The following is a 25,717-nucleotide window of genomic DNA, read 5'->3' as shown; positions in this document are numbered from 1 at the left end:
AGTAAACCGTTGTAACGCTTTTGAAATAAAGCAGAAAATTTACATTCTTCTTGCATTAAAAAAAAAATACTAACTTTTTTTTTCACCAACTTTTTCATTTTTCAGTGTACTTATGCCAAACTTGGTGGAACTGAACATGTTGAAAATTTCTTCCAAACTGCATGCGGGCGAGTACCTTTAAAACTGACCATATTTCTTCAATGTAGAGACTGACAGAATTTCAACATTGTTTTGAAAATAATTGTTAATTTTTTTAAATGCAAGAAGAATGAAAATTTTCTGCTTTATTTCAAAAGCGTTACAACGGTTTACTATGTTTGGTTACTTCTAAGAATATCTCGCGAAAATCTTATATGTCACTATATTTGTACCACAAGTAAATTTCAGAGTACTCACACTTCTTATGGATTTTTTGAGAACAATTATTTTCACCTAAAATGTGTGGGTTAGTCCCTTTAACAATACTGCTTCCCGCCTTTTCAAACCTGAGTCACGTTTTTATCGTGCAATTTACGTGTTATGAGACAGAAAATAGGCCAAAGTAAAAACATATAAGCTGTTTGTTTCCCACTGTACTTTGTGAACATAGAGTTTTACCTAAGAAATAATATATCTCTTTTCGTGCGAGTGATATAATAATACGCATCTGAACGACAAACAATTATTTTTTTCAAGACCAAATCACTAAATGAGATATATTATTTCAATTCTAGCACGTTACCAAGGATTTTAAAGTACATACTTGACGTCATCCATTAAATATTTGCCTGTTTTCTGTTGGTTTTGTTTCCGATGAGCTGCTATGCCGTTTGACGCTATGACGTAATAACTATAATGTCAGAAAAATGAAATGTTGTGTAATAACACACAATTTTCAGCCTTCTTTGTTTAATAGGAAAATGAATCGGGTCGTGTTAGAAAGGCTTGTAGACAATGAGGTAGCAAATAAAAAGATTAAGTCAGTTGTCTCTTAATGACACCCGGCAAAATACGTATTTCGAGAATGCCGGTTACCTAACGGGAAATACGTAATCATACGGAAATCGCCGAGTGCCATTACGGAACATCAGTGATAAAACTGGTAACGTAAGATTCAACAACTAGTGAGAAAGTGCAATAATTATCGAGGTAATTAGCGTAAAGCTTTCGAAATCCATGCCTGCTTACATAGTTATATAGTATTTGGCATCAAGAAAGCGTATTGCAAAGACACTTTGTTTTACTTGTTACAAAGTTCTAACATCTTCTAATGTTAAAAAAATGATCACATGATGACCCTCTATATTTCTGTGGAAGGTCATCGGTTAAGGCTAAAAAATAAGCGGTCGATACAACAAATCAATTATTTGGTTTGTTAATGATCCGTCACGGAAATATACACAGTCGGTTAACGCCTTGTCCCCTTTTTATCATCCGACTCAATATATTTCTGCCGAGGGTCACTAACACACCAAATAATTAATATCATATATAGCATTATATAGCATTTGACCTTTAAATTAAGTTACAAACATTTTTTATCGTTGTGCAAAAAATTTCAACATGTCTATTTAGTAAAAATAGCCTCCCTCTCTCTCTCTCTCCCTCTCTCTCTTTGTCTCTCTCAATTCGTAGCATTATGTGAAAGTTACTTGAAACACAAAATTAGTTCTCTTGGCCTTTTCATTTAAGTTTGCATCAATTTTACGTGATATGTGAGAAAGTCATGCAGTTTTTTTTTGCGGGAAAAAATTGTCTATATAACTGACATGTCAATCACATTGTAGCCACACACGGGACAGCTGCTCAGTAAAGGTAAGTTCTTTTCTTTGATTTTGATATCTAAACAATGCGCAGTTGTGGACTTTTACAACATCAAGGGTGATTTAATAAATAATGCAACTGAAAGTACATTGAACAAATCTAAATGTAATACAACGATTTGTATGGATGTTTTAGGAAATACATTAAGCATATATAAACAAGTGTCTCGTTGTAAAACCTACACTAGGTCCGCTGTTTCGATCTTGTACTTGGCGTGGAGTTAGAACTGACCAAAATAACAGTATTAATTTTTAATATTTAACAGTTGTTGCTAACGAAGAGTTCATTTCCATAATTGCCTTGATAATTCATGTGGCACTTTTTTACGTTAAGAACCTAAAATATATTGTTTTCGTGTTAAATATTATTTCCCATAATTGTTATCTCTAATATTTGCCAAAGGTTTGAATATTGATGCACAAAGTAGAAAGTTTTGTTCTCTATTTTTGAGTACCTTCTTTTATGACTACAACTGTAATAATTCATGTATACTATTAAAAGTAACGCTTTTCTAACCAAATACTTATGCATAACCTCTATTTGGATAGCTGTTTCATCTGTTTTTAATACAAAATTTAAAGGCTTATGGAAATTTAATTTCCTTGAGGCTCTATAGATTTCCGTTTCATTTTAAGAAATTATTTAACAATGTTACGGCGCTTCCACGGTGACCCTATGGTAGCACGTCTTTAGACAGGGTTTACAGGCATTCTTTCGTTGCCATGCAACAGAAATCCATTGCAATTTTAGAAGTGCTACATCCGGAACAATTACACGACAAATAATAAGATACTAGTTACTTTATTTGAGCCGCGCCATGAGAAAACCAACATAGTGGCTTTGCGACCAGCATGGATCCGGAGCAGTCTGCGCATCCGCGCAGTCTGATCAGAATCCACGCTGTTCGTTATCAAAGCCTATTGAAATTAGATAAACCATTAGCGAACAGCATGGATCCTGACCAGACTGCGCGGATGCGCAGGCTGGTCTGGATCCCTGCTGGTCGCAAAGCCACTATGTTGGTTTTCTCATTGCGCGGCTCATTTCATTGTTGCTAGTAATTAATATTCATTCCAACCCTACTCTCACTCCGCGTCGTCTTTTATTTAGTTTGCTTTGTTTACGCGCCACAAAATAACTGTATTCTTTTGTATTTCCATGATGGCAATTATACATGCTTTGCATGAAGAAAATGGGAAAGAATTGACAGTGACTTATATAAGGCCAAGGCAATGTGTTTAATGTGTAAATAAATTATTAAGTTAATATAATAGTATGCACAGTACTTTATGTATTAAGGTGAATTTAGACCACACTTTGTTTCTACAGTGTAAGATAGTTATTATTCTATGCTTAAATAACTATGCTGAAAAGAGAATAACTGAATTAAGTTTGCGGATGAAGTTGTGAAAACATATTAATTCAGGAAGGGCCCAAATTGTCCACCTGTCATATTGTAGAATAGCTGTATAATACCAGTATTATTAGAATAATTTGCACGAAGTTTATGTGGGAGGAAAAAGTAGGTCACCAGGTCGTGGTGGGTTTAAGGATATTCTGCAAATTGAAATTAGAAATTCATGTGTAAAATAACAGCTTTGGAAATACAAGAACACAAAAAATAAATGATAAAACTTGAAATGATATATATGTAGGTAAATTTGATAGCATGAAAGCTACGCTGAACCTTCTCTCCACAGTACATTGGAAGAAAATCAGTGAAAATGTGGTGCAAAATTTTTGTATCGTATGCAACCCAAACTGCTACAAAATATGTATTTCCAAATCAAAGAAATGCCAAAATAGTGCATATGAGCGTTTCTTTTTCAAGAAAATGTCGTTAAACATTCTAATGCGCTAAACACGTGCAGTTTTTCTAAAACATTTCGCAGCCATGTTTATTTCAGGGAATTAAATATATGATTGTACTTTTGCCACAGATTTCCTTAATGAAATAATTATATATGTCTCCTTATTCATGTTTAGAGATATCCAATTAGTATAGTTTTGCACTGTTTGATCTCCTTTATCTGTTACCGATCCTTTACATTTAAAGAATAAACGCAATGTGTAAACAAAGTATTTCGCTTTACACACCTCACTTGGACAAGAAAGCAGTTTCACTTAAAATTTGTATGCATCCGCTAGCAAAATATTAATGAAAGATCGGAACTTTTTCTAAATAAAGTTCAATTTCAATCATTTTCAAATCTGGAAATATTACACATTGTGTTGAATATATAAATAAAACAAATCCCAAAAATAAACCAATTTAGAACTATTCCGGGAAACTAAATGTTTCAGCCGAACAACACATTTCAAGATGACACATAACTGATATTTTTTTTGTAAACAATGTCAAAGTTCACCTGAGGGAAATTGTTGAAAAAGTAAAGGTGCTTACTTGCTTCAGTTTTACGTCCTGTAGAAAACAATCAACTTGCAACTTTAAATATATATACATGTATGTTCTATAATTATTCCAATATCAAAAACGGTCCGAACTTTTCCGTTTCGGAGGATTCTTCCGAAAAAGTCCGAAGATGCTCGACGGGTTCGTAAGCAGTCGGAAAGCATACTTTCGGTTTGACATAGGCAACATTTTTTGTTTATTTGTTAGTTATTCTTGAACATATTCATGACTATTTGGTCAGAACCGATGCAGTGGGCCATATTTTCAGTAAATAGGAAGTCTCAGCTACAAACTCTGGTTTTCATATAATACTCGTTCGGGTTTTAGTAATGGACCTTTAAACATTCTAATGCGCTAAGCTCGTGCAGTTTTCTAAAACATTTCGCAGCCATGTTTATTTCAGGGAATTAAATATGATTGTACTTTTACCTCAGATTTCCTTAATGAAATATATATGTCTCCTTATTCATGTTTAGAGATATCCAATTAGTATAGTTTTGCAATGTCAGATCTTCTTTATCTGTTACCGATCCTTTACATTTAAAGAATGAATGCAATGTGTAAACATAGTATTTCGCTTTACACACCACACTTGGACAAGAAAGCCGTTTCACTTAAAATTTGTAAGCATCCGCTAGCAAAATATTAATGAAAGATCGGAACTTTTTCTAAAATAAAGTTCAATTTCAATCATTTTCAAAATCTGGAAATATTACACATTGTGTTGAATATATAAATAAAACAAAAATCCCAAAAATAAACCAGTTTAGAACTATTCCGGGAACTAAATGTTTAAGCCGAACAACGCATTTCAAGATGACACAAAACTTGATTTTTCTTTGTATACAATGTCAAAGTTCACCTGAGGGTAATTGCTGAAAAAGTGTAAGTCCTTACTTGCTTCAGTTTTACGTCCTGTAGAAAACAATCAACTTGCAACTTTAAATGCATATATGTTCTATAATTATTCCAATATCAAAAACGGTCCGAACTTTTCCGTGAGAAATAAAACGAAGCAATTTTAACTATTTGTTTACACTTCAACCATGTGAAATTAAAGCCCTGCTCCGCGGCTATTCAAATTCTATTGTGTGTATGCAACCCATGATTACAATAGGTAACAGTTAACGGCCACGTGCCACACTTTAGCACGCAAAACCACAGGTATTTCATATAGAATTATATGTAAAATATACTCTATTTTGACAGATGTCACTGTTCATAGTCAGGATTTTCATGCTTTTTAAGTGACAATTCAAGGTTAAAAGTTAAGACGGGAGCAGGGCTTTAAAGGCATGTACTATCACGAGACTCCCGTACATTTTGAACCTTGTGGTAAATAAACTGAATTTACTTTAAAGTATGGTGTCTCAGTTGAGCCAGTTACCTGTTAATTTCAGAGAACACACATTAAAGAAGTGGTTATGACATTATGCATATGTACGAATATTTCAAAGTCTACTCTATATGAACGACGATAGAAAGCAAGTGTGCACTCGGCAAATAGCAAGTCTATTATTTTCAGGTGTATACTAGACACTGATCCCAATGTTCGTAAATTACAATCAGATGAAGATCTCGTGATCCTTGGTTTCGTAGACTGCAGTCTTAGTACTGAACCGCTGCTTCCACTGTCAGCACCGCAGTAATATAAAGTCAGTGTCCATTTCTATGCCGGAATTGCAATACTCATTTATTATCAGTTTCAAATCTATGAAAAAATATCACTCTTTAGCCAAGATATAAAAAAAGTACTTTTGAGGTATTACTGATTTTAATCATCAGGTTTTTGCGCGAAAACTTCAACTGATTGCATTTTGTTTGTTTCGTAGTTATCTACAATTGTATACAAGTTGTATTACCTTCGAACATATTTGGCTGTACATTTTTTCTGTGATTTATTCTCACTGTGTTTTTAAAAACATCCTGCATAAATTCTCAAATTGTATAAAACATCGTTAAGTCAAAATTGGTTAGTTTACGACGCATGAAACATGTAATAAGGAATCACTGTACACATCTAACTTGTCCCGGACCAGTATGCGGAAATACAGTGGCCCAATGTTTCAAGATTGCCTGAAACAATATTTGCATATATCGTGATAAAGCAAATATTTCGATTGTTCATATAATTTATAAATAAACAATTACGTATGTGTGAGAAAGTTACGTTAAGTAATTTCGGTACCGCAGAAAGTGCCGAAAATTCCATTTCCACCGATTTTTCCGTGATATAAGCAGCGCGTAAGTACATCAATTCCAGTTTAATAAATTAAACCTTTCTTAAACTTGCACAATCCTTGAAACGGATTTTGGATCGTTGCTAAATCTTGTTCACATTAAGTCTTACAATTTTAGGCAGTTTGGTACACCATACATAGAAAAAATCTTGTTCACACATTGCACTACTTTTATGTATGCTGAAATACTTGTATGTATGCTGAAAATTTCGTTTTAATACATGCAGTGGTCAGATTTGAAAACAGATTTTGTAATAAGTTTAGTTCTATTCAGTAAGACAATTCTCCTGTGCATTAATTGAAACTTTGAACCAACTTTTGCCATTCATGAATTTTTAATAAAGTAATTGAAAAGGATTTATAAATGTAACCGAAAATTTGGAAAATTACAGGTAAACTGTCTGCTTTGTTTATTTCTAAATTTCAGTTTTACTTTTTATACAGCTACTTTTAGTTAAGGTCTTGCAAACTGAGCTGTTCTTGTGCTATGGAACAGCGGCATTTGAAAGTTTTGGTTCACTGTATTTTCACACCACAAATGAAGGTCACTCTGAATTCAAGATTTCGGAAGTACCTTAAAGACGCGCCACAAAATAACTGTATTCTTTTGTATTTCCATGATGGTAATGATATATGATTTGCATGAAAAAAGTGAGAAGTACAAGTACCTAACAAATTTACTGTGACATATATAAGGCCAAAACAATGTGTTTAATTTCTAAACATTGTATTGGATGAATGTAGCATTAAGAACAGATTTGATATTTTAAGCTGAGTTTAGATCAAACTGTTTGTAAAAAAGTTTGTAGATGAAGTTGTGAAAACATATTAATTCAGGGAGGGCCAAAGCTTTCCACCTGTCATGTGATATTCCTCTTGTAGGAGAAAAACAGTAGGTCACTAGCTCGTGGTGGGTCTTTAAACATATTGTCTTGTCCTAACATGTCGCCATCCATTTGTAACTAAATACATATATTTCTCAATTTTTGCATGCAAATAATCTATTACCATTATGGAAATAGAAAAGAATACAGTTATTATGTGGCGCGTTTTTCACAAATGATATCGTGCTGTACTCGTGCAGCCGTGCTCCCTGTGTTTTTGTAATCCTTTTGTAATCCTTCGTTATATATATCTAGTATGGAATCAACATTTTTCCTCTATCATATGGGCTCAAAGTAATTCATTTTCATGGATGTGTATGTGTATATGAATATTTACTACCTATTTTTAACTCAGATTTCAGACATTATCCAAAAGACGAGAATGGACTCATCCATGTGTATAAGGGTGTTTGTTTTATGTGCCATTATGTCAGCAGTAGTTGCTCCTCCCAGTTTGAGTAAGTATACAAAAATGGAAACCTTGTTGTTACCCTGATATGTCGTGGATGTTAGTTTTAAGTAGGTGTTTTCTAAAACGAGATCTACTTGCCGTATAGGTCTTTTCCCTAATACCGAGTAACCTTCCGTCTGTCAAGTCTGCCTGCCTGCTCATTCCACGAGTTTTCAAAGATATGTTTCAATATTATATATAAAGGTACTCGGTTACCTTAGTTCTGGAAGGGTTCGTTATCAATGCGGATACATTGTAGCAATAAGCACAGGAAAGATAACTCTTGCGCGTACTTGATTCAGAGGTCCGTAAATTGAAATGCTTACATCCGCTGTTCAAAACCTCGCTTGCCTGTAATATGTTGCATTTAGAAAAATTGAATATTTCACTAAAAGATGCAGATGAGAAGCTATACTGTGTTTTCGAAAGTACCATGCAAATGAATAGAGCCATGTCTTTTTGAATGGCTGCAGTTGCTAAAACATTCGGGCAAATATCCCTTTGATACAAATGAAGTTATAGTAATAACGAGAGCTGTCGAAGGACAGCAACGCTCGACTATTCAACAGCCTTGTCAATTGAATAACTAGGAGTAAAAAAAGGGGGAATAATTTTGTAAAAATGCAAATCAGTTACGAAACCTGTTCAATTCATGTCAGATGATCAGTAGACAAGTGTGTGATATTTTAATCCGTTCCCAATAGTGGACACTGAGATACCAGCTTACATACAAAAACTTAATAATTGCCATGTTGAATAAGGGCTATAATTTTGTAAAAATGCAAATTAGATTTGTAGAACTTGTGCACTGCATGTCAGATCATCAGTTACGGTAGACAAGTATGTGATATTTTAATCCGTTCCCATTAGTGGACACTGAGATACCAGATTACATACAAAAACTTACTAATTGCCAGGTTGAAAAAGGGCTATAATTTTGTAAAAATGCAAATTAGATTTATAGAACTTGTGCACTGCATGTCAGATGATCAGTGAGCAAGTGTGTGAAGTGCCAATCCTTTTCCCGTTACCAGCTTACATACCACAAATTGTCAAGTGGAAAAAGGGGTATGATTTTGAAAGTGAGTTGGGTTTTACGGCGAATCGACACAAAATTTTGAAGGGGGAAAGAATGATGATGTCACTATGCTCCAAATGTCATAAATCGGTGAATAACTAAACTCCTACTTTGAAGGGCATCACATAATGTTTTAAACTTTTAGTTCTGTGTAAAAGTGTAAACCTTGAATTTAAGCTCCGTCATTACTTCAACATAATTTTGCCATAAATAACATATTTGGTAATCTGTACATTAGGAAAGAATAATGATGTCACTGTGCCCAATATAGCTGCCGTTTCATTAGTGATGTTTTTTAAATTGTCATATCTTGTTTGTAGTCCGATTTTCATATTTTTTTCACCAGTTCATACTTTTAATTAGTTCAAATGTTGAATATTTCCCTTAAGTTTCAATCAATACATTCTCATTAGTTGTTACATAAGTCGTCACTAGCATAGACCAAGAAGCGGATACTAACGAACGAGTGTAATAGCTCTACATTTTCTTGGAAAAGTCGGGTTAAAAAGCAGCGATACTTCTGGGTGTAGCTAGATATTGCATTTCCGTACAATATATTGCTATTATCTTTACATCACATGCTTATTCCGTCATTTGTCACTGTGACGTAATTTTTCAGTAAAAAATCTACAATTTAAATAGTTTCGGTCCGTTAAAAAAAATAGCCAAACTTTCTTCTTATTAGTGTTTAGTTTTCAACACTCTGCCGTCACTGAAACTATGTTGAACCCAATTGTCTTGATAAAGCTGTGCCAATTGTGCATTTAAGTATTCTACAGTTTGCTACTTTTACATTTTTTTCAGCTTACGACTGCACTTCGAACGACGATGTTCAAATTTCCGGTTTTCCTGCAAATTCTTACTATTACGCCATGCAGAATTCCACTCAATGCAATGTAACGGCTTCAGGAACATCGATCTCAATTTCGGGCTGTTCAAAAGTAAGATCTTTTTTGTTTAGAGTTTTAAGACTTATCTGACAGTTCCCTAACAGAACTTTCTGAACAAATGACATTTTCAGAAAACGTTTGGCAGAAAACTACCAGATAAAAAATGTTACACTACGAGTAGTTGAGTATTGCCTCTGGAGCACTTGCACCAGACCAGAAAGAAAAGAAAAAACACTGAAAATGTTATACCCTACTCCTTGGTATACGTTAAGAACCATGGCCATGAACGTGAAAATGTACTTACTCATTTCAGCCAGGTAAATGTGTACTATATACATACATATTGAACAAGTGGTATTTATCTCTCCGGAAATACATTAGGGAAGTTCATCCAAGTATTTTCTGTAACGTTGACGAAAGCATAAAATATGCGGAGTGTCTGTGATATATAATATTGACACAATGGGACTGGTGCACAATGGAAGATAAATTACTTATTGTTCAATAAGCATAGTACCCGTTTTCCGAAAAGTATGTTTTAGGTTGAAATGGATTGGTGCATTTTCCCGTTCATGACCATGGTTCTCACTCACAGACGGCCATTAATTCATAAAATGATTTTCATTTCCGTATGCAGTGTTCAGGCTTTATTCTACGTATATTTTGCTAAATGATGTCATGACGTTACTTCTGTTTAAAGAGATTCATCCACGTGTATTTTTCACTTATACAGGATTCAGAAATTTTAGTCACGTACGGTTCCTATTCTGACATGGAGACGTATGGGTTGCATGGGGGAAAGACCGTGAATGCAGTAAAAGTTACGTGCAATGAGATCCCAGTAGCAGGAAACATGCACAACGTTAGCGAAATATTTTCGGCAAAGTAAGGAAATTCCAAACTTAAAACCGAACGGAACATAGTTTACTTTAGTCATACACATTCCGTTTATATACTAGCGGAAAAAAAGAAACTGTGCATGTGTAAAATGTTCATGTATTGCTCAATTTTATAAATTAAAGCTTGAAATTTTACACAGGTAAGCTGTGTATCCCTCTCGGTCATTTGCTGATGTAATAACCATATCAACTGAGCTGGTGTTAAATAAAGGTCAGATAAAACCCTGTTGAATTTTTTTGCGATTTCTTATATACCTACTAAGTTATAGCATATTATACCTATGCACAGTTTCTTTTTTCCGCTAGTATACTTTTCTAAATTTAAAATGAGAAATTTAAAGAGGCTGCATATATGCTTTTGAAGTTAAGAAATTGCACATTGTACACTAGTTGAATTTTGAAATAAACAAGCGCACTAGCTGCTTACAAAAATTGTTTCGAATTTAACACATGACTTTCAACGTGATAGTTATCACGTGCACACGTGTTAATTAACACGTTCGCACGTGTTAACTAACAGGTGCGCACGTGATAAATAAAATATTTCCTATGTCCCCTCTATGCCACCGTAGTGTGCAGAGTGAAACGGCATATATTTAACAATATCAAATTTCTAAGTATATACTTTTGCATGCATGGGATGTTTTAATGCTTTGATGTATACTGGAGAAAATTGTAAATACTTTTATAACACCCTATTATACAATATACGGTATCGTGTATTGTAGGCATAATGCATGTTTCTGTTTTCTTCGTATTATAAACACAAGTTTTAGCAGGAAGCAAACATGTGTTAACGCTATTCTAGCATAAAACGCGCAGAAACTTATAGATAAGCGGTCATTGTCCTTTGTTTTAATCAAACATTTTAGGTCATTATATCTGTTACGTAATTTAAATTCATATTGAATATTCAATTTCAATATCTAATCTATTCATTTGTCAATAGCTTGACCATTGACGAGACGCAGTCTGTTGACCCGTCCTACAACGTAACTTCAGCTCTTAGCAGTTACAGTGTAATTGTCGGGGATCAAATCACGTGGACAATCACTTTCCCAGGTATACAGTCTTCTTTCTTGATTTATTAGTTATTCCGTCCATTCTTACACAACCCGATTTCTTTCCTAAAATGAAAGAAACAAATTATTGTTGTATAACAATAGGTTATTTTCTATTGAACATAATTTGTCTTGAAAGTTTTTCCTACTTATTATGAACAGCACAGCTTGGTATATTCTTTATGATAAACCAAGACTTGGCGTAAAAAAATAAAACAAACATTCGCCCGAAGGGAGGTTTCAGATGCTTTACAAGTGGCTTAAAAGTAAACTATATTTTAAAAATATTTCACCTAGTCATGAAACCATGTAAAGGGAAAAGTGGGGGCATTAATGTCCTATGGATATACATCTAGTTACAAACTGAATTGTGGCATTACCTGTGGGATATATCATTTGCATTACAGTGGAGTACACTCTAGAAGTAACCCAGTGCACAGCCAGTCCTGGAACCAGCTATGTCCTGGCGGAAAAAGTCGACCTCATATCCAGCGGAGGGTAAATGTTCTCATTTGTTTTCATTTGCTTAGACACGAGCTAGAAGCTTTCAATAGTATTTTATTTATATGAATTGATATTTTGAACAAATAGTATCAGATTCAAGTGACCTTTTTGAGAAGGGTCACAGGCATTTCAATTAAACCTTTGCAGTCTCACTGAAGTAGTGAGGGACAATATGCACTCCGCATAGGTTGTATGTGCTTTATTAAGAATATCTCGCTGGAGATGCGGATAGAAATATCTGGCTAGGGGGAAAATTTTTAGGATGAAACGAAGGTGGGGGCCGAAAACTTTTCCCTGCACCCAAACATACGTGAAAAACCTACTGGCTTGCAGTTTTAAAAGGGCTGAAATTTTAAAGCATGTAAAAAACGTTTTGGGTTCATGTTCGAAAACACAAGTCGAGGCTTACGTTTTTGGGATTAAAGCATTAGGAAGGAAAAAAATTTGGGGGGGTTTTGGGAAAACCCAGTATAGAATATTTTTTTGAAAAAAAATCGCAACGTTACAAAAATGATCGAAAAAAAATTGTTTGCACGGGGAAAAAATTTTTCAAATACCAAAAAATTTAAAAACATAAAATTTAGGGAAAACATGAATATTCATATTTTTGGAAAAATTTTAACTCTAAAATGGGCGTACATAACTTTTACATTTTTACTTGACTAAATAAAAGTAATAAAAGAGGCAAAAAAAATAGTTTCGTTAAAATCCATTTCCCTAGGGGAAAGCATCAAGCGAAAATTAAATTTTATTTTAAAAAATTTTTTTAATTTTAGGGCCGACATGAACGTTTCCTTTACCGAGGGTTAAACAAAAATTTTTTAAAAAAATCTTTAGCAAAACCCTTTGATTTTTAAGTCACTTACTGTACCCTTTTTAAAAATAAAAAAAAAACGGGGTTATAAAAAACATAAAAAGGTTATTTTGTTTTTAACAAAATTGCCAGGGAACCCATTTGAACTTATAAAAAAATTTTTACAGAAAAACCCCCGGTAAAGGAACGGTCGGCAAAAATTTGAAGCTTTCAAGTTCTAAAAACAACGCCCAAAGTTTTTTTGACATGTGATCTAAGGGGGCCCCCTGCCCAAGCGGCTCGCCCCTTTTGCGACGTAAAAAAACCCGATTTTTTTTCCACGATCCATGACAAAACGAAAAATTAAATTTATTTGTCATTTTTAAAAAATAGACATTTGTGGCAGTAAGGGGGATTGTTAAAGACACTATTAATATTTTTTTACATGGGGGCATACACCTAATTTTCAAATTACGTCAATTTTCCCCTTCTTCAACTTTTTGCAACGAAAAAAATAAAAATCTTACCCTTTGTTTCCGACTTTTATTTCGCGCCCTAAAATTTTTGTATATCCGAAATTGAAATTCCAAAAAAATTTTCTTTATGCCCTTTCAAAAGCCCACGTTTCAGGTAACACAGAAAGAAAACCCGCCCTTATTTCCTTTTTTTAATGTTAATAGGGTCAGTTTTTTAATTACAAACTATTTGCAGGTTTCAATCTTAAAGGGTCAAAAATCTAGTTTGTGCCCTTGTGAACTTTTTCAAGCGGGGGCGCAATGCCCGTCATTTGGGGTTTTTTTTGGAAGGGACTAACTTTTTTTTAAATTTTTTTTAAAGGTTTAAATTTAAAATTCATAACTAAAAAAGGGTTTAAAAACGAGGTACACCATCCCCGGGTTTTAAAGCTAAATATACTTAAGCATTACAAAGTTAAAAAAAATGTAAAAACTAAATATTTTCTTGCAGACTCAATGTGCGGGTTCCCAAAAAAGAGGGGAAAGTAGGCGACAATTCAAAAAAATCCGCCCCGGGAATCAAGACTGTAGGTTTTTTACCAAAAAGCGGGTTAAAACCCCTTTACGGGACGGGTTTTGGGTTCCGGGGGAAAAACACGCCATGACGGGAACAAAACATTCCCATCTCCCAACAATTTAGTTTTTAAAAACCTTTTTCAAAAAAATTGTTTTACGGAGCAAAAGGTCCAACTGCTATAAACAGTTAAAATTTGGGTTTAAAGGGTTTTAGTTATTTTTTCGATTTACTTGCAATTAGGGATAAAAAATTTACAAAAATTTACTTTTATACATTTATTTAATTGCTTTCTAGTAAAATTTTTCAAAGCTATTGCCAGGGGCATGAAACCATTAATTTTACTATTGACCTGCCACCCAATTTTTTAAAGGGTATTTAATCACTGTACAGCAAACTTTTTTTTTTGACTGACCCGTATTCCCCATCGGGTTATTTTATAACCCAGAAAACGGGCTTTTGAATATAGACTTTCATATAGCCCCAAAATTATGGTTCGTTTTATTTAAGGGTCCGAAATTAAATTTTAAAATAGTGCAAAGGGGTAGGGTAAAAAGTTTTATCGACTTAGCCAACCCTTAACACGCAGGCCCCCCTTTCAAACGCGGTTCTAGCTTCTAAAAACCCTTTTTCCAAATTTTTAAATGTAAATTTTAAAAAAAACCCCAAAGGCTTTTAATTTTTCCTCTTTACTAGAGTTTTTCCCAAGGGCAAAAATCATACGGGGGAAATCTTTAAAAAAATGTTTAAAAACCAACGCTATTTATTTTTAAATTTTTAAAAACAGGGGTATCAACTTTCGCCAATAAAACGAAAATCTAAAATTTTCAGTTTTTAATTTCCAAAACTAAAATTGCATTTTTAAATCTTAAAGTTTGGGCACCCCCCTGCAGCCCTTTTTTCCAAATTTCAAAGGGCATATGAAAGGGAAATTTCCTATTTTTTAATTCTTCATTTTTTTCTCATTAAAATTAAAAATTGATTTTTCTCAATCATGAAAAATTATACTTAAGTTAAAAAGTTAATGTTAAAAATATTTTCTTTTTTCATTCCCTCCTTTTGGGGAAGGGAGTTTTGGGGCCCCTTTGACCTTTGTCCTAAAACCTTTCTGACCGGGCTTTCTTTTGTAGCAAAAAAAAATTGCCCTCACGGGAAAATCCATCTGACATTTGCCCCTATACAGCTGCAGTTTTGTCCTTTGGCTTTGGGTTGAATTTACTTTTTTCATTTTTGAATACGCTTTTAAAAGGTTTCCAAAAAAAAAATTTTTTAAAATGTAACTTTCTTTTGTTTTTTTTGGGGCCCATTAACCGTAAAAGGGCAATCACCATATAAAAGGGATGTGTGATATCAAAGACAACGGGGGGGCATTTCTTAGTACAAAAAATTAATGACACGGGCCTTTACGTAACTTACAGTGAATTTTTGTGAAAGGCGAAAAACCCTTTACAAAATTTGTCAATTAAGGAACATTTAGAATTTAAATAATAAAAATGGGGACCTTACTAATGTTTTATATTCCCCTTTCCCAAATAGTCATTTTTGAAAATCATTCGGGAACGACCTTCTTTTTCAGCAGATCAAAAAAAAATACAACACATATAAAAGCCCAACATCCATGATCCCTTTCTTTTTAATTTTAAAATTTTTAGACTTATGACCCCAAAACTTTTTTGTTCACCCATATCGTTTAAAATTTTTAACATTGACTGTTTAACGGGCCCTCTTATCCTCAATGTTCCGTTTCGGATTGGTTAACAAAGGGGGGTTGGGTTTGGGTTTCACCGGTTAGCTCGGGCGGTAGAGCACCGCCCCTAACCGGGGCCCGGGACTATTTACTTTTTCCGCCCTTTACACACGGAAAGGAAAAATTTGTTAAAAAGGGTATCGTCTTTTTGATAAATGGGGGGGCCGAAATTTTCCCTTTAAACAAGTTTTTAAAAACCCCCAATTTAATCCCATTTTTTTGGGAAAATCGCAATCTGGGAAAAAAAACATCTAGGGGGAAAAATTAACCCAAGGGCTTTGAAAATTAAAACAAAGAAAATTCTTTTTAGTTAAAAATTTTAATAAAAAAGAAGAACCTGCCTCCCTTTACAAGGGATTAATGGTTTTTCCCCTTTTTTGGGAGTTTACAGAAAATTCTATATATATCGAAGAAAATCAGCTGCCCAAAAGTGCTGGGAGGGCCAAATCCCTAAAAGGGTTTTTAAATAGCCCCCGGCCCAACCCCATTCCTGGGGGGGGGTTTTTGCCTTTGTACCTTAATTTAGGGGGAGGGGTTTGGCCAAGGGGGTTGGGGTTTTTTTGAGGGGGAAATTTCTTTACCCACCTTTTGGGTTGGGTTAAAATTTTCCCTTACACCCCAATTGGGGGAAAAAAAAAACCCTTTACAAGCTTCTTCACATAAATTTCATAAAAAATTTTTCCCTTTCTACATCCTTAAACCCAATCACTAAATCGCCCAGAGGTTCAATCAAAAAGAAAATGGGGTTTTAAAAATTTTTTTGGGTTTAAAAAAAACCCGGGGAATTTTGGGGAAAAAGGTTGAAATAAAAAAACAAGGGATAAAAATACTGTAATTAACGGGCACGGTTTTGGTTCATTTATTTTTTTTGCGACCTATTTTGGAACACCAACGGGCCTTTTTCTTTATCGTTATTCCCAACGGTATCTTCAATCTAACCTGACTTATTATCTTTATAGACTTTGTTTTACTTTTTGTGTCCTTACTTTTAAATTTTTTTCAGGTTTAAAAAAGGGAAAACGCAAAATTTTAAATTAAAAACACCCTTTTTAAAAATCATTCGGGGTTATTGTTTTAAAATAATTTCTTTTTTACAAAATTTTTAAAAAAATAATCTTTCTTTTTAAAAAGTGTGAAATGCAATCCATTTTTAACGCATTTGGGGGTTTTCCTAAAAACGGTCAACTTTTTGAATATTTTCCACACTTAACTGATGTTACAACCTCAAAAACAAGGCCCGGCTACGTTACAAACCCTTCAAGTTGCAGCAAACATATTTTTTAAACCCCAAACATTTTTATTTTTAATAAAGAGTTAGCTGCAAATTAAAGTTTTTTTAAAAAATATGAAAGGGGGTTTTTTTTTGATCCCGCTTACCCATTCTTTTTCGTTTTTTTTTTCCCTTTTAACATATTTTATTACAAATTGAAGTATATATTAAGGGTTTTTTAATCCGTGGTTTTTGTTTTCCAATTTGGTCTGAATCTTTTATTTATTTTATATTATAGAAATATATAGTTTTAAAATTTAATTTAAAAATTTTAAACCCCGGGAACTAAAAAACAAAAACCCATCAACAAAAAATTTTATTAGCAAAAATCAGCTTACCTTCCCTTTTGGCCCCAAATACAAAACAAATATAAATACACAAAAATGCATACCCCATGCTGACTTTGACAAAAGAAAATTTCTTTTAACATTTTATATGTTTTTAAATTTGGAAACACTAGCAAAATTTAATTTTAAAGGGTTAAAAAACCCAACATTTTTATTTCTTTCTTTGAATAAAAGGGTTTCACATAATTTTTCCCGAAATTTTTACTAGGTAAAACCCCGGGTTGCTCCCCCGTCTGATTTCATAAAAAGGCTGCGTCTGGGAAAACCCCCCAAAATTTACTTCCTCACATGAAATTTCAAACCCAGTGAGGCCGAACTAAAATATCAAAATATTTTAAAAATTTCAATTTCACACTGGCTCTTTTCAAAAGACAAAATTTTTCCGCCGTACGATTTTTCCATCATTCCAACTTTTAATAACATTTTTAACAGGGTTTAAAAAATAAGGCACCCTGCAAAATGGTTTAGCCCCCTTTCCCTAATTTTTTTACGGGCTTGATATGCAAAATTTATAATTAATTTTTTTCAAATTTTGTTTGGGAAATTAGGCCAAATTTCTGCGGGGAAAATTTGAGCGACTTTGGGACGAAATTTCATTCCGCTAAAGCGAGTGCAATTTTCGATGAAAAGCTTAATCTTTTTTTTTTTTCCCGGTCTACATTTTTTAAATTTTTTTAAATTATTATAAAATTTTTTCCTTTTTTAAAAAACATGACAATACTGGCTAATTTAAACAAAAAGATCGGGAAAAAAAAGATTTTTCGGGGGTTGGGGGGGTTTAAAAAGTATTGAAAATTTTGGTTTGGCGTATAAGAAAAAATTTTTAAAAAATATTCTTTCATACGGGCGGGTTTTTCCCCCAAATTGTTTTTCAAATTTTGCGAATTTCAAAAAAATTCCCCTTTAAACTTTTTCCGTTGGAACCCAAACCAAAAAATCATTATTTTCTTGAAAAAAATTTTTTACCTTTACAAAGATTCAAATTTTTCCGTGAAAATTTTTAAAAAAAATACGGTTTTCGGGGACTTTTTTGGGTTAAAATTACTGCAAATAGACCCATTTTGTTTTTCAAATCAATCAAACTTTGCATTTGCCTAAAAGTTTAATCGAGCAGGGAAATCACCCCGGCAAATTTCATTACAAGTTTTAGGGAATACCGACCCCGCCAACCCCGGGAAAAACTACACCAACATAAAAAGTTCCCCAAAAATTTCAAAGAGGGTGTACTCAAAACCAGAAACTCCAATAACTGTCAATTTTTTATCCTTTGTCTTCTCCGTTTAATTTCTTAAGACTTTATCTATTTTCTATATTTTATTCGGTTGAAAGCAACGAAACTTTTTGTGAAAAAGTTTTTTTTTTTTAAGCCAGTTAAAGGGGGAAAGCATGTATTAAATTTCGTCCATTCCCGCTGTTTTTATTAGTTTAAAATTATAAATTCCAACATTTGGGGGGCCTTAAGTATCAAAAAGTTGGCTTGGGGACCACCCCGACCCGAAACAAACCGCTTTTAAAATAACAAACGCCCTATATAAATTTTAAAGGGCGTCACGAAAATTTACGGGGGGTAAACACAGTATGAAATAAGGTCGTGATCACGACCCTCAAAGGCGCATAAAAAAACGATAAAAAAAAAAAAACAGCTTTTCAAATTTTGGGGTTTTAGAAACCCAAATACTGGTTTCGCGTTTGTTACTTTTAAATGCTAAAAAGGGGTTTTTACCGAAACTATAAATAGTACCAAAATTATCGGGGAAACTTTAAATTTGTAGTTTACGTTTTACAAGGGTTTCTCAAAATACCACAAAAAGCAAACTTTGCGGGGAAATTTTTTTTTTAATTTTTCCCCATTACGGATTTTTAGGTTCTTTCTGGAAATTTGTGCAGGGATAAACTTTTGAAATTTAACAAAATTTCCCAACCAACCCCATTTCGTATTTTTTGGGCACTTGTTTTTTAAAAAAATTTTTAAAAAAAAGTGGGAAGTTTTTTTTATTAAAAAAAAATTTCAATTTGCAACACATTTGGAAAAACCCCTTACTCAAAAAATGTTATATGTAAAAAATTTGGGGAAGATACACAATTTGCCCAATTACATTCCTTCAAAAATTAAACAAAAAATTAATTCAAGTTTTATCTTGACAACACGGCTTTCACCTTTTTTCATCAAATGAAACCATTTTTTAGTATCCCTCTAAAAATTAGCCCACTTCTGGTTTCGGGGCCCGTCTTTAGAAATTCGCCCCAAGATTTTTCTTTCTTCTGGGGGAAACATTTGGCTTGACACCGCTTTCTTCCTTTTCCCAAACCCTTTTCTAACTTATTTAAAACCTTTTCCATCACGAAGGGAAATTTGGGGAAAAAAGTTTAAAACCCATAAGAAACCAGGGAAGAAAAAGGGGGGACAAAAATGTTATGGATTTGTTTTTCCTTTTGGGGATTTTTCAGCCACCCAGGTATGCCCTTCCCAACACTGAAAAACCCGGGAACAAAAAAGCCAGGGCCAATTTCGACGCACAAAGCCCTTTCCCCCAAATTTCAATGGTTTGGACAGACCAAAGTAAAAAAAAAAACCCCAACAAAGATAGAAAATTAAAAATCCGGTAACATGACCCTCCCTTTCCTTGTCTTCCAGTTAAATTTTTAATTAAATACCTCGAGACATTTTTTAATGGTATAGTTTTTTGAGGGGAATGGTACCCGACCGATTTTCCGAATTTTTAACGTCGACATAAGAACATGGATTGGGAATCAATGGGGTTTAAATCAACCAAGGTTTTCCCGGGTTTTTCGCCATTTGTCTAACCATCCTCCCAAACCCGGGGGGGTTTTTTGGGTTCCTTAATATAAAAAATTTGCTGCAAGTGCTGGGTTAAATATGTCACAGAAAACAGGGGGATTCCCGGCAACAAAGGCTTTTTCAAAACCCTTTAAAAATTTTATCTGGTCCCCCCGCTTTATACCCGTCTGCCAACAAAATAAAGAATAAAAAGAAAACAGCAGCCAAAAAATAAAAAAAACCCAATGGTTTTTTTCCAAAAGGTTTTCCCCAATCAAAAATTTGGTAACAAAGGGGTTTTTAAATTTGGCGGGACAAAAAATTTTACCAAGCCCAAAGGGTTAAAATTCATAAACGAGCAATATTAAAATCTTTTTCCGGGCTAAATCATTGTTGCTACTAAGTACGTCGGCTGCTCGTGTTGTAATCTTTTTCCAAGCGAACGAAATGACGTTAAACGTTTTTAAAATGGGGTTGGGGGTTATGCGGGGAATATTCTGCATTAAAATTTTGCTTTTTATTTGGGCCTACCCGTTGAACATCACAAAAATTTTTGCCGTTAGTTTTCTTCATCCCCCTAATAATCTTTAAAAATTTTCCGCAGGGATGGCCAAGAAAACATTGAAACTGATTCGAACATTTTTCCCAGTAGTCTTAGTCTAAGTTACAAAAAATTCAGCCCGAAAAATATGTGTTTTTTCCCGGCGTCGCCCCATAATACTCATACCCAGATAAAAAAACGCGGGCAAGACACGGGGAAAAATTCCCCCAGTGCCAAGTATCCCAGGGTTCGGTTTTTTTTTTTCATCTTTAAATCTGAAGAGAGGAAAATTTCAATAAAAATTTATTTTTTTAAAATTTTAAAAAAAAATAGTATTAAAAAAAAAATGCAAAATTAAAGAAACGTCGGACAATACTTATAAAATTTTGGGATGGGATGGTGGGGGTTTTGGGGGGGGTGGCGGGGGGGGGGGGGGGGGGTGGGGAGGGGGACAAGGAAAAAGGGGTGGCAAGTTGGGGTAGCAGAAGTTCTTTCAGACAGCATAAAAAAGGACTTTTGAGCAAACAAAAAAAAAGAATTTATTTTACCCCCAACGTCTTAATTTCCATGAAATGCGGGGAAAATGTCTACGTTTTTTTTACTTGTCGTCATTTCTTCTGAAATATCCGTTTTGGGTTCCATTGGTTTCGCTTTGCCACGAACTCATAAAAAAAAAAAAGTGTTTTAACAGCACCGAGCGCGAGAATTCTCTGTAAACACTGTTTCGTCCTGTTAAAAAACCTCCCAAAAGTGACAGGAACAGCATTTTATGCTAAATTTTCGTTTTTTACGGCCATTTATACACGGAGCTTTTTGGGGCGATGCCCCCCATCCTTTATCATTTTAAAGTTTAGTTTATGGGCTTAAATCAGCAGATATATCGCCAGACTTTCAAATTAAACATCACTTAATTCGATTAAGGGAAATGTCCCTTTTGTATTGGGGCCCGGACCCAAATAACCCTTTGCCTCCCCGGCGGCAAGTAATTCTGCCTTTGCGACCGTGCAGACCAAGTCAGGTTGATCAATCTCCTGTTCGTATTCACGTAAATTTTCAGTGAACACCCCCTTTAAAAAAAAAATGGTTTTTGCCCAGATTTAAAAAACGGGCCATTTATTTAGCAAAATTTGCAGGCAAAGTTTAAAAATTCCGCGATTCCCGTCTGGAAGCAAAAAAATATAATACCACAGCTTTCAAATTAAAAAATGATGAGTGGAATTTTGATAGATTTTTAAATTACTGTCTTTGAGGCATTTTTGGACGGTCAAATCACAGGGCCTTGGATCTTTTGTTTTTCCCTTTCATTTTTTATTTTTAAAAATTGCCTTTTTAAATATTTCATTACATTTTTTCTCGTCTATCGTTTTATTTTGAAAATGAAATCATAGTAAAACCAAAACAGTATATATTTATAAATAAATGAAAGCAATTAACAGTCAAAGATTATTAGATATGGATGCTGTGATCCGTATGTTATTGTATATAATATATTTCATAGATAACCGAGTATGAATTCAAGCTTGTTATCCTATATACTTGGGACAACGGGCACATTTTTATGCAATCTCGCCTTTGAATTGGTCGATAGTCAGAGGTCACGCGCAGGGGCCTCCGTGGCCGAGTGGTTAAGGTCGCTGACTTCAAATCACTTGCCCTTCATCGATGTGGGTTCGAGTCCCACTCGGGACGTTGAATTCTTCATGTGATGAAGCCATCCAACTGGCTTACGGAAGGTCGGTGGTTCTACCCAGTTGCACGCTCTTGATGAAATAATGCACGGAGGAGCCTGGGGTCTTCCTCCATCATTAAAGCTGGAATGTCGCCATATGACCTATCATGTGTCGGTGCGACGTTAAATCCAACCAAAAAAAAACAAAAAAAAAAAACAACAAAAAAACTGGTAAATTGTTCCATAACATGTCTATACCTACGAATTTGTCTGAAATACATGTTTTTCCGCCTAAAGAATACTAAACATTGTTTTCAACTTCCACCGGATACGTAAAATATTCAATGGCTAAACTACTTCTTTTACTTATGATAAATGACGTAATGATGGCGTCTCAACCTTTCGGGCGTCAGAAATGTTCACTGTTTCACAAGTTTTCAGTCTCAGGATTTGCCTAAAATTACAATCAATTTCGGCTGATATAACACAAAGAAAGGTGTATGCATATAATAAAAGGTTCATTAAAGCCGTACCTTGACCTGCAATGATGCATTCGGCTGTCATGCATTTCAGCAAGCTCCTCGCGGGATACAGGCCTGGCAAAATTCACTCAAACTGAACAATGCATTGCAGATCAAGGTAGAGCTACTATAATAATTCGTAATGGAACATGTTTTGTTGCTTGACCTTTAAAACATTTCTAAATGTTTAATATTTCTTATGATATAGTTTATCTTCAGTGAACATTTTCATATTATTTGTTTTTGTTTTTGTTGGGTCTAACGTCGCATTGACACATTTATAGGTCATATGGCGACTGTCCAGCTTTAATGGTGGGGGAAAATCTCAGGTGCCCCTCCGCGTATTATTCCATCACGGGTGGGCACTTGCGTAGAACCATCGATCTGCCGTAAGCCAGCTGGATGGCTTCCTAACATGAAGAATTCAACGCCCCAAGTGGGACTCAAACCCACATCGGTGAGGGGCAAGTGATTCGAAGTCAGCGACCTTAACCATTCGGCAACGGAGGCCGCTCATTTATATATTAATTGAGGCTTTATCATTAAAAATATCACAAAAATTATTTATATTGAATTTTAAGTTTGAAATTCTGATTTACTTGTAATGATGGAAAATAATTAACCTTAACTGAACAATTCCCATCAAAATGTTTGAAACACAAAATAAAAGAAATACATTGTACATACCGACCAGACGTGGGAAATTTTTCCAAAAAGTAACTAGGATTGTATAAATCCAACACTATCCCTATATTGACTGTTCAAATACGATCTTTTAAAAATGCAAAATGCATAGACACACGCAATCTCGGTTTAGTGGTTGATCTACTTTTGTTCTTGGGTAGTATGGATTTTATCTACGTCATCTAGATTTCAAACCTCTTTTACGAATCTATCTGAAATTCTCACGTGTCAGATCAGGAAGAAATTGTATCTTGCAAATCTTTAATGGGCTTATTAGTAATACTTTGAACTTTTTGATCCCCATTTTGAATACTTCCTTAAACATCTTTTTTTCTCTCTTATTTTGAAAGAACAGCGGTGGTCGGTATTCATTAACGTTCCAAAGTCGGATTTTAAAATACTTCATTTTATTGATGTTAAATTATCGCATATTCAAATGAAACTTTGCATACAGATACAGACAGCTTGGCAAAGTTTCAGCAGTAAAAATATACCATAAAGTTAAGTGTAATGGATTTTTATTTGTTTCTATGTTTAAGTATAAATTTCAGGCTTTTAACCCTTACTATGCTAAATTTCTATAATGAACTTGTCCATCTTTCAATTTGGACAGTACCATAACTGTTAAAAGGGGTGCTTACCAAAAAGAAATGGCGACAGTGCAGATCATGACAGGTACTGACAGGCTATGATCTACACCGGTCGCAAAGGCAGAATCAGTCGTGTCCAAAATGATAAGGGTTAACGTCAATGAATTCGAATCATGTTATGTTATGTCTTTCAATGTACATGGCTATAGATGTAGATGGTCAAAACCCCTCCAAGACGAAACCATCTCGCAAGAGTTTTGATGCAGCGGACAAACCACTCAGGCAATTTTCACTGGTAGGACAGAACTATCGAAATGAAAAAATCTCTTCCACCATTTTTTGAAAATGTAGGACAAAACCTAATCACAATCCGTGACTCTAGTTATCTCCCCTGACGGTCCGTCCAAGGTATTATCAGACTGACATGAAGTGATAATTACGTCACGAGTTGGACTAGACAAAATAATTTCTAACTGGTCTTGTAGGGTCCGAATGTATTTTAATACTACACTGAATACATAACAATATTGCAGAGAGAACATACTTTCCTAAAGAAGACTGTTCCATGATTCCTTATACAAATCGTCGGTCTATAAATATTTTTTTTCTAATAGATCTACAGTCGAAGAAAATATGTTGATATTGTGAAAAAAATAGTACGGATTTATTTTGATAAAATTAAGTTGCGGATTATTTTCTATCAATGTCGCGATGTCGTGTTGTATTGTTGCCCGTCGTATCGTGTATCGTAAAATGAAGAAAACAAATACATGAGAAAAAATGAATGACTCAACGATAGATGATTTAACGAAAAGAGAACGTTTGACATGCGGAATAATTTTACAAGGAATAAAACTGATATGAGCCGTGCCATGAGAAAACCAGCATTCGCGCAGTCTGGTCAGGATTCATGCTGTTCGCTTTCAAATCCTATTGGAATTAGAGAAACTGTTAGCGAACAGCATGGATCCTGATGAGACTGCGCGGATACTCAGGCTGGTCTGGATCCATGCTGGTCGCAAAGCCACTATGTTAATTTTCACATGGCGCGGCTCATATGTCTTCACGAAATTTTGTACAGGCGCGAACGCAGTATAATGAAAATATTGTGAAAATAAAGTATAGAATTAATGATGGGAAACGATTGGAGAATTTAGCTAATGAAAACCCCAAGGAAGTAAAAATGTAAATAAGACGATTAAAAAGCAAACTGAAAGTTCAAACTCAGTTACTATAAATGACTTGCACGTTATTTTGAGAAAAGCTAAAGGACGAAAATGAAATAAATATCTTTAGGGAAAACACCATTTCGTGTTTATCAACAAATAAACTACACTGTATAACGATGAAATGATAACAGCTGTTACGATTTTGGCAATACTTAAGTTAAAGTGAAACTAGGTTTCAAACTGAGTCATTTTGCATGTCAGTGTCCTTCAAATCAACATTTCTCAATATAAGCAGCACCCCTACCCCCACCCACCCCCACACACAGGCCGCACCTATCTGGAGCGTCAGAGATAA

General features: G+C 34.4%; 2 protein-coding genes across 2 annotated transcripts in view; one reads left to right on the top strand and one right to left on the bottom strand.

Annotated features, from left to right (window-relative positions):
• Positions 1 to 23,727, bottom strand: part of LOC123554556 (metalloreductase STEAP4-like) — a 36,468-nt gene extending 12,741 nt beyond the window's left edge. Inside the window, exon 1 of the mRNA XM_053548051.1 lies at positions 23,607 to 23,727. The gene's annotated coding sequence lies outside the window, so the exon portion shown is untranslated. The remainder of the gene's footprint in view (positions 1 to 23,606) is intronic.
• Positions 1,742 to 12,238, top strand: LOC128558508 (uncharacterized). Its single transcript, XM_053548053.1, has 6 exons — positions 1,742 to 1,794; positions 7,696 to 7,798; positions 9,674 to 9,810; positions 10,493 to 10,644; positions 11,608 to 11,720; positions 12,127 to 12,238. The coding sequence occupies exons 2-6, from the start codon at positions 7,723 to 7,725 to the stop codon at positions 12,219 to 12,221; spliced, it is 573 nt and encodes a 190-aa protein (XP_053404028.1). The 5' UTR covers positions 1,742 to 1,794; positions 7,696 to 7,722; the 3' UTR covers positions 12,222 to 12,238.
• Positions 23,728 to 25,717: the final 1,990 nt, after the last annotated feature.

This window comes from Mercenaria mercenaria, chromosome 7 (genome assembly GCF_021730395.1).
Source record: "Mercenaria mercenaria strain notata chromosome 7, MADL_Memer_1, whole genome shotgun sequence".
In the NCBI taxonomy this organism is placed as follows: domain Eukaryota; kingdom Metazoa; phylum Mollusca; class Bivalvia; order Venerida; family Veneridae; genus Mercenaria; species Mercenaria mercenaria.
Note: the sequence above shows the minus strand (reverse complement) of the source record. Positions and strands in the feature narration are given on the sequence as shown.

What these genes read in the sequence shown, in the direction of transcription:
- LOC128558508 (XM_053548053.1), top strand. Translation starts at nt 7,723, where the DNA reads ATGGACTCATCCATGTGTATAAGGGTGTTTGTTTTATGTGCCATTATG. An exon ending in AGTTGCTCCTCCCAGTTTGA is followed by an intron (nt 7,799 to 9,673) that starts GTAAGTATACAA and finishes CATTTTTTTCAG; the next exon opens with CTTACGACTGCACTTCGAAC. An exon ending in GTGGACAATCACTTTCCCAG is followed by an intron (nt 11,721 to 12,126) that starts GTATACAGTCTT and finishes TTTGCATTACAG; the next exon opens with TGGAGTACACTCTAGAAGTA.